General features: G+C 42.7%; 1 protein-coding gene across 7 annotated transcripts in view; it reads left to right on the top strand.

Annotated features, from left to right (window-relative positions):
• RAB6A (RAB6A, member RAS oncogene family) overlaps positions 1–13724 on the top strand; it is a 112418-nt gene that overhangs the window by 44276 nt on the left and 54418 nt on the right. For 5 of the 7 annotated variants that reach the window (XM_063672078.1, XM_063672074.1, XM_063672075.1 and 2 more), the window contains one exon: positions 12764–12822. In XM_063672078.1, coding sequence (XP_063528148.1) covers positions 12793–12822 — 30 coding nt within the window. In that variant the 5' untranslated portion in view covers positions 12764–12792. Of the gene's footprint in view, positions 1–329; positions 398–12763; positions 12823–13724 lie in introns of those variants that run through there. The other 2 variants (XM_063672077.1, XM_063672076.1) reach the window with 2 other exon arrangements.

The raw sequence follows: 13724 nt of genomic DNA, 5'->3' as shown, positions 1-13724 counted from the left end.
CCACTCCCAACCTCTAGCAAACACTGATGTTTTACTGTCTCTTCAGTTTTGTCTTTTCCAGAGTATTATGTAGTTGGATCATGTATGCATTCCTTTTGAGGTAGGATATTTTCATTTAATAGTTCACATTAGGTTCTGGCATGTCTTTCTATGATTTGATAGCTTATTTCTTTTTGGTGCTGAATAGTACTCAATTGTGTGGATATACCACAGTTTGTTTATCCACTCACCTACTGAAGGACATTTTGATTGCTTTCAAGTTTTGCCAGTTACTAATAAAAAGCAGCTGTAAACATACATGTACGTCCTTTTTTTTTTTTCTTGTGCAGATTTTTGTGTGGACATGTTTTCAGCTCTTTTGGGTAAATATCAAGGAGCATGGTCGCTGGATCATATGGTAAGAATATATTTTGGGCCGGGCATGGTGGCTTATGCCTGTAATCTCAGCACTTTGGGAGGCCGAGGTGGGTGGAGTCAGGAGTTCAAGACCAGCCTGGCCAACATGGTGAAACCCCGTCTCTACTAAACATACAAAAAATTAGCCAGGCGTGGTGGCATGCACCTGTAATCTCAGCTGCTTGGGAGGCTGAGGCAGGAGAATCGCTTGAACCCGGGAGTCGGAGGTTGCAGTGGGCCAAGATGGCGCCATTGCACTCCCAAAAAAAAAAAAAAAAAAAAAGGAGGGTCGGGCGAGGTGGCTCACGCCTGTAATCCCAGAGCACTTTGGGAGGCGGAGGCGGGTGGATCACGAGGTCAGGAGATCGAGAACATCCTGGCTAACACGGTGAAACCCTGTCTCTACTAAAAATACAAAAAATTAGCCAGTTGTGGTGGCAGGCGCCTGTAGTCCCAGCTACCCGGGAGGCTGAGGCAGGAGAATGGCGTGAACCCGGGAGGCGGAGCTTGCAGTGAGCCGAGATTGCGCCACTGCATTCCAGCCTGGGCGACAGAGCAAGACTCTGTTGGGGGGGCGGGGGGAAGGAGTATATTTTGTTTTGTCAGGTAAATATTTTTTGTTTTTACTTTGGATGTCTCTTTCATCATGCTGGAAATTCATACTGTAGATCTAATAAATATTATTGTGGAGAAACCACTTTTATTAAAAACAACTTTTGAGCCATAGATGTGAAATTACTTATTTTAACAAATTTTCTATACAACCACATTCATTCTCTCCATTTTTAAATACGACTGTACAGGTGTAGTGTAGTTTTTTTGTTTATTTTTTAAAGACAGAGTCTCACTATGTTGCCCGGGCTGGAGTACAGTGGCGTGACCTCGGCTCACTGCAACCTCCGCCTCCCAGGTTTAAGCGATTGTCCTGCCTCAGCCCCCCAAGTAGCTGGATTACAGGCGCGTGCCATCACGCCTGGCCAATTTTGTATTTTTAGTAGAGACGGGGTTTCACCATGTTGGCCAGGTTAGTCTCAAACTCCTGAACTCAGGTGATCCGCCTGCCTTGGCCTCCCAAAGTGCTGGGATTACCGGCGTGAACCAACGCTCCTGGCCAGCTAGTTTTTTTTAAAAAAATTAACTTAAGGAGAAACAAAAAATCTTGATTCAATTTAGGTCTTTTAAAGAAAGGCTACTAGATTTTTAAACTTTAGTTTTATTGATTAGGTAAGTTACACTGAAGTAGCATTAGCTTGGTTTATTTGATTTTGTTTTCCTCTAGAATTGCATCACCTAGGTGAGACGCCCTTGGATATGATATTGCAGTGAGGTTTGCTTGCAGCTGAGCTTTTCTGTTGTGATCCCTAGGTACTTTTCTCAACTGTCTTTGTTACCAGGATGGAACAATGACTAGATAGTGTCTTTTGCTTGGCTTTGTTACTACAATCATAGCATATGATTTAAGCTACCATTATCATAGTGGATTAATTTTTTATAGTGTTTTTTGTGGGAAAAAGTAAAACATATAAATATCTAATTGGTCTAGTTCAATACTATCTGGCCAATGTTATTGACCAAGAATTATGAAGCAGGTCAGAATTTATCATAGTTATAGATTGTAGACTAATTGAGGCCTCTCTTTTTTTTTTTTTTTTTTTTGAGACAGAGTCTTGCTCTGTTGCCCAGGCTGGACTGCAGTGGCGCAGTCTCGGCTCACTGCAACCTCTGCCTCCCAGGTTCAAGCGATTCTCCTGCCTCAGTCTCCTGAGTAGCTGGGACTGCAGGCGTGTGCCACCAAGCCCGGCTAATTTTTTGTATTTTTAGTAGAGATGGGGTTTCACTGTGTTATCCAAGGTGGTGGTCTCCATCTCCTGACTTTGTGATCTGCCCGCCTGGGCCTCCCAAAGTGCTGGGATTACAGGCATGAGCCACCGCGCCGGGCCTGAGGCTTTTCTTTTTTATGCAAATACCAGTCTTAGATTCTGTGAATGCTAGGTATCCTTCAAGAGTATATTATGTGAGGACTTACTTTACAACTTATAAAACTTATCTTTTAAATTAATATCCCTCGGTTTTCTCGAGGCCCCAATAATTAGTTTATCTAACTTTTAATAATCAACCTTAGAGGTGGCAGGATTTCTTGAGCCCAGGGACTTGACACTGCAGTGAGCCATGATTGGTGTCACTGCACTCCAGCCTCAGACAGAACAAGACCCTGATTCAAAAAACTAAAAAATAAAAAATCAGGCTGAGTGCATTGGTGGCTCATGACTCATCCCAGCATTTGGGAGGCTGAGACGGGAAGATCACTTGAGCCCAGGAGTTCGAGACCAACCTGGGCTATGTAGTGAGACCCCATCTCTTAAAAAAGTTTTTTTTAATCAACCTTTTTTTTAGTTTACTTTTTAGTTATCTTTGGTGTTCCAGTATTTTTATATATATATATATTTTTTTAAATTATTATTATTATTATTTTTTGCAGTCTTGGTCTGTCTCCCAGGCCAGAGTGCAGTGCTGTGATCTTGGCTCCCTGCAGCCTCCACTTCCCAGGTTCAAGCGATTCTCGTGCCTCAGCCTCCTGAGTACTAGAAGTACAGGCATGCGCCACCACACCTGGCTAATTTTTGTATTTTTAGTAGAGCTAGGATTTCACCATGTTGGCCAGGCTGATCTTGAACTCCTGACCTCAAGTGATCTGCCCACCTCAGCCTCCCAAAGTGCTGGGATTACAGGCATGAGCCCCCGTGCCCAGCCCCAATATTTAGTTTAGTTTAGTTTAGTTTAGTTTAGTTTAGTTTTGTTTTTTGAGACAAGAGTCTCACTCTGTTGCCCAAGCTGGAGTGCAGTGGCGCAGTCTTGGCTCACTGCAGCCTCCGACTCCCAGGCTCAAGCAATCATCTGGGCTCAGCCTCTTAAGTAACTGGGACTACAAGTGTGTGCCACTATGCCGGCTAATTTTTGTATTTTTTGTAGAGACAGGGTTTTGCCATGTTGCCCAGGCTAGCCTCAAACTCCTGAGCTCAAGTTATCTGCCTGCCTCGGCCTACCAAAGTGCCACCGCACCTGGCCTCAATATTGGATATTTATTTTATTTTTTACTTTGAGACAGGATCTTACCCTGTTACCAGGGCTGGAGTGCAGTGGCACTATCACAGTTTATAGTAGCTGCAAACTCCTGGGCTTGAATCTTCCTGCCTCAACCTCCCAAGTAGCTGGAGCTACAGGTCTACTCCACCATGCTTGGCTAGATTTCTTTTTAAATGTTTTTGGAGATGGAGTTTTGCTGTGTTGCCCGGCTAGCCTTGGACTCCTTGCCTCAAGCATCCTCCAGTTTCAGCTTCCCGAGTATCTGGGATTACAGGCAAGAGCCACTGTCCGTGACCATTTTAGCCATTTTTAAGTGTGTAGTTCAGTGGCATTAAGAACATTCACATTGTAGTACCGGCTAGGCATGGTGCCTCACGACTATAATCCTGGTACTTTGGGAGGCCGTGGTGGGAGGATTGCTTGAGCTCAGGAGTTCAAAACCAGCTTGGGCAACTTAGTGAGACCTTGTCTCTATTAAAAATAAATAAATAAGTAAAAAAAAAATAAAAAATAACATTCACATTTAGTACAACCATCACCTGCATAAATTTTTATAACAACTTTATTGAGCTAAAGTTTACATACCGTATAATTTACTTGTATCAAGTATACAGTTTAGTGGTTTTTACTATATACTAATAACATGTGGTCTTTTTTTTTTTTTTTTTTTTTTTTTTTTTTTTGAGATGGAGTGTCCCTCTGTCGCCCAGGCTGGAGTGCATGGTGTGATCTCGGCTCACTGCAACCTCCGCCTCCCGGGTTCAAGCAGTTCTCTGCCTCAGCCTCCCGAGTAGCTGGGATTACAGGCGCCCGCCACCACGCCCAGCTAATTTTTGTATTTTTTTTGGTAGAGACGGGGTTTCACCATGTTGGCCAGGCTGGTCTTGAACTCCTGACCTCATGATCCACCCGCCTTGGCCTCCCAAAGTGTTGGGATTACAGGCGTGAGCCACCATGCCCGGCAATAATATGTGGTCTTTAGTGACTGACCTCTTTCAGTTAGTGTAGTGTTTTCAAGGTTCATTCATTTTGAAGCATATTATCAATACTTCATCCCATTGTATCTATATACCACGTTTTGTTTATTAGTTGATGGACATTTGGCTTGTTTCTGCACTTTGGCTCTTATGGGCAGTGCTTGCCATATGTTATAATGATTTATCATTTAGCTCAAATGATGATGATTTTTAGAAACAGGTTCTTGCTCTGTCACCCAGGCTGGAGTGCAGTGGCATCATCATAGCTCACTGCAGCCTCAAACTCCTAGGTTCAAGCAATCCTTCTGCTTCGGCCTGCCAAGTAGGGGACTACAGGTGCATGCCACCACACTCTAGTAAATTTTAAATTTTTTGTAGAGAGAGGGTCTCGCTTATTTGCCCAGGCTGATCTCGAACTCTTGTATTCACTCGATCCTCCTCAGCCTCCCAAAGTGGTGGGATTACATACACAAGCCAACACACCAAGCCTAAATTTCCATTGTGAGTTCTTCTTGAACCTCTGGGTTAGAAGTACATTACGTTATTTCCAAACATTTCAACATTTTCTGGATATCTTTTAGTTATAAATTTCTTGTTCGGTTTCACTGAGGGCAGAGAATACGTTGTATATGATTTAAAAACATTTGAAATTTGTTGAGACTTGCTTTGTGTCCCAGCACTTGTTTTCTTTCTTTCTTCTTTTTTTTTTTTTGAGACAGTGTCTCGCTGTGTCACCTAGGCTGGACTGCAGTGGCATGATCACTGTTCATTGTACCTTTGACCTCCTGGGCTCAAGCAGTCCTCCCACCTTAGCCTCTCAAGTGTCTGGGACAACAGTATGTACCACCACGCCTGGCTAGTTTTTTTTTTTTTCTTTCTCGAGACGAAGTCTCACTGTGTTGCACAGGTTGGAGTGCAGTGTCACAGTCTTGGCTCACTGTAACCTTTGCCTCCCAGGATTAAGTGATTGTCCTGCCTCAGTCTCCGAGTAGCTGGGATTACAGGCATGAGCCACAATGCCTGGCTAATTTTTGCATTTTTAGTACAGACAGAATTTCACCATGCTGGCCATGCTGGTCCCAAACTCCTGACCTCAGGTGATCTACCCACCTTGGCCTCCCACAAAGTGCTGGGATTACAGGCGTGAGCCACACCATGCCTGGCCAACTGTACTTGTTTTCAGTTAGGAGATACCTTCATCTAGAATTACTTTCACTGGTGAATTTCTTTTTCTTTTTTTTCTGGAGATGGAGTCTTTCTCTGTTGCCCAGGCTGGAGTGCAGTGGCACAATCTCGGCTCACTGCAACCTCTGCCTCCCGGGTTCAAGTGATTTCCCTGCCTTAGCCTCCCAAGTAGCTGAGATTATGGGTCTCTGCCACCACACCTGGCTGATTTTTGTATTTTTAGTAGAGATGGAGTTTCACCATGTTGGCCAGGCTGATCTCAAACTCCTGACCTCAAGTCATCTGCCCGCCTTGGCCTCCCGAAGTGCTGGGATTACAGCCATGAGCCACCGCACCTGGCCTTAAAAGGGTGAATTTCTCATATCTGTAATCCCAGCACTTTCCACCTGTATCGTCTGCTACTCTGGAGGCTAAGGTCAGAGGATTATTTCAACCCAGGAGATTGAGGCCATGGTGAGCCACGATCATGCCACTGCACTCTGTTTCCAAAAAAAAAAAAAAAAAAAAAAAGTAGGTGAATTGTATGGTATGTGATTTATCTCTCTCTGTCTCTCTCTCTTTTTTTTTTTTTTTTTTTAAGGCAAGGTTGGGATTCCAGAAACCGCCTCCTCAAATATTGCTTATTCTCTCAAGTAGACTTTTGAGGTTGGGATAGGTTTGATATTAGCAGCAAAATCCTGTTAGAGGGCCTGTAACTTCAAGATTATGTCCTGCATATGGCTCATTGCAGATTTACTTGTCTGATTTATTCTTGAATAATTTAGGTAATCTCGTATATAAGTAGAGTTACATATTTAAATTTATTTCTTTCCAAATAAGATTGGAAAAATAAATAAAGCTTCCTAAGTTAGCTCTCTAATACTCATGGTACTTGTTAAAGGCCTGAGATACCTTCTTTTTCTTCTAGCTAAAGTCTCCTTCAGACCTCACGTTTAAAGTCATTTTTCTCTGGAAAGTTTTTCTTTACCTTCTAGCCTTATAATAGAAGACTGCCCCCATTCACAACATGCTCTTGTACTTTTTATCACACTGCAGTAACTTTGTCTCTCTGACTTAACCTTAGCAAGTACTATGTTCTGATTGTTTTTATATCCCCAGCATTTTTCAGTCCCTGGCATTTAGTATGTTTTCATTAAAAGGAAGAAATATAAGTGAGTAGGATTATTTTGCTATTATATTTGCCCTCGGCTACAAACGTTTCAAAGATTTAGCCCTATCATTTGAATTAGAATTTATACCCAAGTTGTTTGCCAGTGGTTGTTGATACAGTCAAATGGAATGTGAATCCTACTGAGATCATTGTCGTGTCTGGCCTTCACAGAATTGCAAGTGTGTGTAATCAGCATGGTGCAGATGGTGTGATTTTAGGAATGTTATTATAAATGTTGAAATTGTGTTAGAATTTCTATTTTGTTTCTGGAGATTGCATTGAGGCAGCATAGTGAATGCAAATGTAGTTTTTAAGAGATGATTTACAAATACATGCATCAAAATTTTATATTTAGACATGACTTTCAAAGGAAATGCTCATTGGAACATTTCTCATTTCAGGCTTTTGGATTAAGGATGCTCAAGTATAATGCAAATTTTCTAAAATCTGAAATATTTATGGTTCTGAGCATTTTGGTTAAGAGATACTCAACTTGTAGTTGTCTTGTTCCTACCTACTTTTACTGAGAGACACTCTCCTTTAGTTTTTTCTCTCCTAGATTTTAGATTTCTCCTATTAGGAACCAGGCCTCACGGCAGGAGGTAAGCAGTGGGCCTGAGCTCCACCTCCTGTCAGATCAGTGCGGGCATTAGATTCTCATAGGAGCGAGAACCCTATAGTGAACTGTGCATGTGAGGGATCTAGGTTGCATGCTCCTTATGAGAATCTAATGCCTGATGATCTGAGGTAGAACAGTTTCATCCTGAAACCATCAACCGTTCCTCCTCCCCCACTCCCATAGAAAAATTGTCTTCCATGAAACTGGTCCCTGGTGCCAAAAAGATTGGTGACTGCTGCTGTAGACTTATCTCCAATTTGGGTTTGTCAGTTTTTTTTCTCACTATTAAACTGGATAAACTGGCCAGGTACGGTGGCTCAAGCCTGTAATCCCAGCTCTTTGGGGGGCTGAGGCAGGTGTATCACCTGAGGTCAGGAGTTCGAGACCAGCCTGGCCAACATGGTGAAACTCTGTCTCTACTAAAAATACAAAAACTAGCTGGGCGTGGTGGTGGGCGCCTGTAATGTCAGCTACCCAGGAGGCTGAGGCAGGAGAATCGCTTGACCCCAGGAGGTGAAGGTTGCAGTGAGCGGATATCGTGTCACTGCACTCCAGCCTGGGCGACAGAGCGAGACTCTGTCTCAAAAACAAAAACTTGATAAACTGGGTAAATTTTTCTCCGCTATTAACTGGGTATTTTCTCACTTCACAAGGTGAAGTGCCCTTCTTGTCACAGTATATCAGGGGTTCTTGATAGCTACATACATATATACACTTTTTATTGGGAATGATACATATATAGTAAAGTGTTTTACTCTTTGAGAAAAAGATTTTATTTTAAAGTATAACATCCAGTAAAGGGCATAAAGTAGACAAATCTTAAATATATGGCTTGTTGGAAATTTTACTTTTTTATTCACCCTTGTAATGATTAATACCAGCACTTAGAAGATTCCTTGGCTCCCTTTCTTAGTTAGAAACCCCTTACAACTTTTCTGACTTCTATCAGCATTAATTCTACCAGTTTTGAACTTCATATAAATAGAATTACAGAGTATATATTCTTTTGTATCTGGCGTCTTTCACTCTATGTAGTGTCTGAAATTTGTTCATACAGTTTTACATGTTAGGATATTTTGCCATTGTAATATTTCGTTTTATGACTATGCCACAATTTGTCCATTCTATTTATTTATTTATTTATTTATTTATTTTTATTTTTATTTTTTGAGATAGTGTCTCACCCTGTCGCCCAGGCTGGAGTGCAGTGGCATGATCTCGGTTCACTGTAACCTTCACCTCCTGGGTTCAAGCGATTCTCCTGCCTCAGTCTCCTGTGTAGCTGGGATTACAGGCGCACATCACCACACCTGGCTAATTCTTGTGTTTTTAGTAGAAATGAGATTTTGCCATGTTGGCCAGGCTGATCTCGAACTCCTGACCTCAGGTGATCTGCCCGCCTCAGCCTCCCAAAGTGTTGGGATTACAGCCGTGAGCCACCGCGCCTGGCCTAAAATACAGCTTTTATATGGGTGCAGAATTGCTATAAGAATATAGACTGTAATATGATTTGAGAAAAAGTGAAACCAGTGTATGACAACTTAAAAGGAAGGTGAAGGATCTGAAGCTGGAGAATTAATTCCAGCAAGGGATGGCTTGATGATTTTTGAAAGACTTGGCTTAAAACAACAACAACAAAAAATCAATGTAACAGCAGAAGCAGCTTCTGCCAACCAAGACAAGTTTCTAGATGCCATGAAAATAATTGAGGCCAGACGTGGACGCTCATGCCTGTAATCCCAGCACTTTGGGAGGCCGAGGCAGGCGGATCACGAGGTCAGGAGTTTGAGACCAGCCTGGCGAACATGGTGAAACCCTGTCTCTACTAAAAATAAAAAAATTAGCCTGGCGTGGTGGTGCACGCCTGTAATCTCAGATACTTGGGAGGCTGAGACAGGAGAATTGCTTGAACCCAGGAGGTGGAGGTTGCAGTGAGCCGAGATTGCGTCACTGCACTCCAGCCTGGGTGACAGAGCAAGACATCATCTCGGGGGGAAAGAAAAGAAAATCATTGAGGAGAAAGGATAGCTGCCTGAACAGGTCTGTTTGTTTGTTTGCTTTGAGACAGAGTCTCACTGTGTCACCCAGACTGGAGTGCAGTGGTGCACTCTCGGCTCACTGCAATCTCTGCCTCCCAGATTCAAGCGATTCTGGTGCCTGAGCCTCCCGAGTAGCTGGGATTACAAGGCGTACTCCCTCACGCCTGGCTGATTTATTTATTTATATATATTTTTTGAGACAGAGTCTCGCTCTGTCGCCCAGTCTGGAGTGCGGTGGCACAGTCTCGACTCACTGCAAGCTCTGCCTCCTGGGTTCACGCCATTCTCCTGCCTCAGCCTCCCGAGTAGCTGGGACTACAGGTGCCCGCCACCACGCCTGGCGAATTTTTTGTATTTTTAGTAGAGACGGGGTTTCACCATGTTAGCCAGGATGGTCCCAATCTCCTGACCTCGTGATCCGGCTGCCTCAGCCTCCCAAAGTGCTGGGATTACAGGCGTGAGCCACTGCGCCTAGCCTGATTTTTGTATTTTTAATGGAGACGGGGTTTCACCATGTTGGTCAGGCTAGTCTCGAACTCCTGACCTCAAGTGATCCACCCTTCTCGGTCTCCCTAAGTGCTGAGATTACAAGCGTGAGCCACCATGCCCGACCTGAACAGGTCTTTAATGCAGACAAATATACCCTGTTCTGGGGGAAAAAATGCCACAAAGGACATTTATTGGTAAGGAAGCGAAACAAGCACCAGCATTTAAGGCAAGAAGGGCTAGGCTAATTCTACTCTTTTGTGCAAATGCAGTTGAGTTTATGATCAGGACTGCCTTATCTATAAAGCTGCTAACCTCCTCCCCAAGCCTTGAAGGGAAAAGATAAACACCAGCTGCCAATCTTTTGTTGTATAGCAAGAAGGTCTGGACAAGAACTCTTTTTTCTGGAGTGGTTCCATTGATGCTTTGTTTTTGAATTCATTTTAAAGTTATTTTGATATTGGACAATGCTCTTGGCCACCTAGAACCCCAGGAGCCTAGGGTAAAGAATATTCCAGGCCGGGCGTGGTAGCTCATGCTCATAATCCCCACACTTTGGAAGGCCAAGGCAGGTGGATCGCTGGAGCTCAGCGGTTGGAGATCAGCCTGGGCAATGTGGTGAAACTCTGTCTCCACCAAAATACAAAAAATTAGCTGGTCATGGTGGCGTATGTCTGTGGTTCCAGCTACTTGCGAGGCTGAGGTGGGAGGAGTGTTTGAGCCTGAGAGGCAGAGGCTGCAGTGAGCCATGATTGCACTATTGCACTCCAGCCTGGGTAACAACAGAGTGAGACTCTGTCTCAAAGGAAAAAAAAAGGTGGCTTCTTCCCAAAGATGAGTTTGCTTTTGCCTAGCGTCTAGGGAAGCTAGTTATAGCTCTTCTCTTCAGCCTGTTATTTTAGGCTCTTCTAAATAAGATATTTTGGAGTAGGTAATTTTGTGGGCCTCTTTGCTGTTTGGCCTAATCTTTTCCTCAGGTTTTCATATGGCATATAAGAGCGAGACGTAGAGGCCAGATCTGGTCTCTAAAAATTGGTTTGAAATCAAGTTACTTAATTCACAATAATGAATGACTAGGTATGGTTCTTTTTTTTTTTTTTTTTTTGAGACGGAGTCTCGCCCTGTCACCCGGGCTTGAGTGCAGTGGCGTGATCTTAGCTCACTGCAAGCTCCACCTCCCAGGTTCACGCCATTCTCCTGCCTCAGCCTCCCAAGTAGCTGGGACTATAGGTGTCTGCTACCATGCCTGGCTAATTTTTTATGTTTTTAGTAGAGACGGGGTTTCACCGTGTTAGCCAGGATGGTCTCAATCTCCTGACCTCGTGATCCGCCCGCCTCGGCCTCCCAAAGTGCTGGGATTACAAGCGTGAGCCACCGCACCCGGGCTTTTAGGTATGGTTCTTATCCTCCCAAAAAGTACATTTTGGGGAGTATTAGAGATGTTGATTCACCCAGTTCCTTTCTAATTGATAAATTTTTTTTTTGCATTCATTTTGTATTTTGAGTCTGTGCCAAGCCACTGGCAAAATAGAAAAATAATCAGATATGGTTTTTGCCCTTGGAGAATGTGCTTATTGGTAAAGAAATTGCCAGCATTCCACTACTTTTGACCTCATGATACTTTCATATGGATTAACCTAAAAATATCAATACAGGCCAAGCACAGTGGTGCACGCCTATAATCTCAGCACTTTGGGAGGCCGAGGCGGGCGAATCACAGGGTGAAGAGATCAAGACCATCCTGGCCATGGTGAAACCCCGTCTCTACTAAAAATAAAAAAAAATTAGCTTGGCGTGGTGGCGTGCGCCTGTAGTCCCAGCTATTTGGGAGGCTGAGGCAGGAGAATCGGTTGAACCCGGGAGGCGGAGGTTGCAGTGAGCTGAGATCATGCCACTGTACTCCAGCTTGGCAACAGAGTGAGACTCTGTCTTAAAAAAAAAGAAAATATGTATATATGTATGTATCTCACAATACAAAGTGAAGTTATGGATCTTTGGGAATTCTCTGCTAGAGAAGTAGAGAGTTCTATCTGGTTTTGAAGTGAATTTTAAAACAGCTTTTCTTGTCAGTTTTTCTCACTTTTTTTTTTTTTTTTTTTTTTTTGAGACGGAGTCTCACTCTGTTGTGTTGCCAGGCCGGAGTGCAGTGGCGTGATCTCGGCTCACTGCAACTTCCATCTCCTAGGTTCAAGTTATTCTCCTGCCTCAGCCTTCCGAGTAGCTGGGACTACAGGCGTGCACCACCTTACCCAGCTAAGTTTTGTATTTTTAGTAGAGATGGGATTTCACCATGTTGGCTAGGATGGTCTCGATCTCTTGACCTCGTGATCCACCCACGTTGGCCTCCCAAGGTGCTGGGATTACAGGCGTGAACCACCGCACCTGGCCAGTTTTTCTCACTCTTAAAACAGTGTAGTTCTTGTAGCCCTCATACCCCTTCTAAGAGTATCTTTTGCCTTTCTACTCCCAGGGATTATACTTTGATTTGCTAGATGAAGTAGACCTAAGCCTCCATTAATTCTTTTTGTTAGGGCCAAGTAAACACTTACTTGGCCTTTTGTGAATTAGGAATGTCAGTTTATAATAACAGAATGTTTTCAACTTTCAACTATATACTGTTTACCTGTGCTTTTAAATTGGGAGATGGTTGTCTGTGTTTGGAGAAAGTCATTTTGACAATCTTGGGGCCATATGGGTTTTAATTATTCTTAGTAGAACCATTGCAGGTATTTCCCATTGACTTTAATTGCAGTTCTCTGTAGAAAAATTTTCTGAGAACCCAATGTAATGTGTTTACTGAGCAAATCTTTTTTTCGTTTCATTTCAGTTGGAAAGACATCTTTGATCACCAGATTCATGTATGACAGTTTTGACAACACCTATCAGGTATTTTGTTTTTGCCAATTTATTTGTTATCTATTTTGTGTTACAAGTAATATTCAAGATATTTTTAAAAAATTATTTACATGCAGTTGTGGATGTAAAAGTACTTTCTGTAATCTGTAAAATGCTGTGTAAATACAATGTGTAAATGATTTTGTCCAGTCCTAGGATAAACTTTATCGTTTGATTTGTCTCTTCCAAAGTCTGTTGAAATATATCTCCAATATCATCTAGGATGGCATTAGAAGTAATGGTGGATATTCTCTATAGATTTTGTCCAAGCCTAGGATTCTGTGACATTTTTTATCTACACTTGAAATGAAGAATAAATGAATAATGAAATTAGAAATCATTAACAGAAGGTTATTTGGTACATTCACAAATATGTGGAAATTAAACAATATACTCCTAAATAATTAATGTCAAAGATGAAATCACAAGAGAAATTAGAAAATGCTTTGAGATTAATAAAAAAGAAAACAGCATACCAAAACTTATGGTATACAACTAAAGCAGTGCTATACAAAAAAGAGATACTAAATAAATGACCTAACATTCTACTTTAAGAAACTGGAAGAAAACTAAACCCAAAGCAAACAGAAGGAAGAAGCTATTTTAAAATTTAGATTTTATCATTATTCCTGTATGGTGAGGCCAATAGATCAGGAGATGATTGCCATTGAAAAGATAGTTTGTTATACTCACAGATCCCAAGAGAAGAGGGCATGCCATGCCAGAGGGGGCCACATGGGGAAGCACTGGGTCAGTTAAAAGGCGGGTGGCTGGGGAAATGTGGACAAAAGCCTTGATTGTGGTTTTCGAGGGAAGAGGCACACAAGACAGGGTAAGCAGGTTTAGGATTAGCTAGTTCAGATAATTTCAGGGGTTCTGGGGTTGAGGGGCTG

This window comes from Pongo pygmaeus, chromosome 9, assembly GCF_028885625.2.
Source record: "Pongo pygmaeus isolate AG05252 chromosome 9, NHGRI_mPonPyg2-v2.0_pri, whole genome shotgun sequence".
In the NCBI taxonomy this organism is placed as follows: Eukaryota; Metazoa; Chordata; class Mammalia; order Primates; family Hominidae; genus Pongo; species Pongo pygmaeus.
This window is presented reverse-complemented; position numbering and strand designations above follow the sequence as displayed.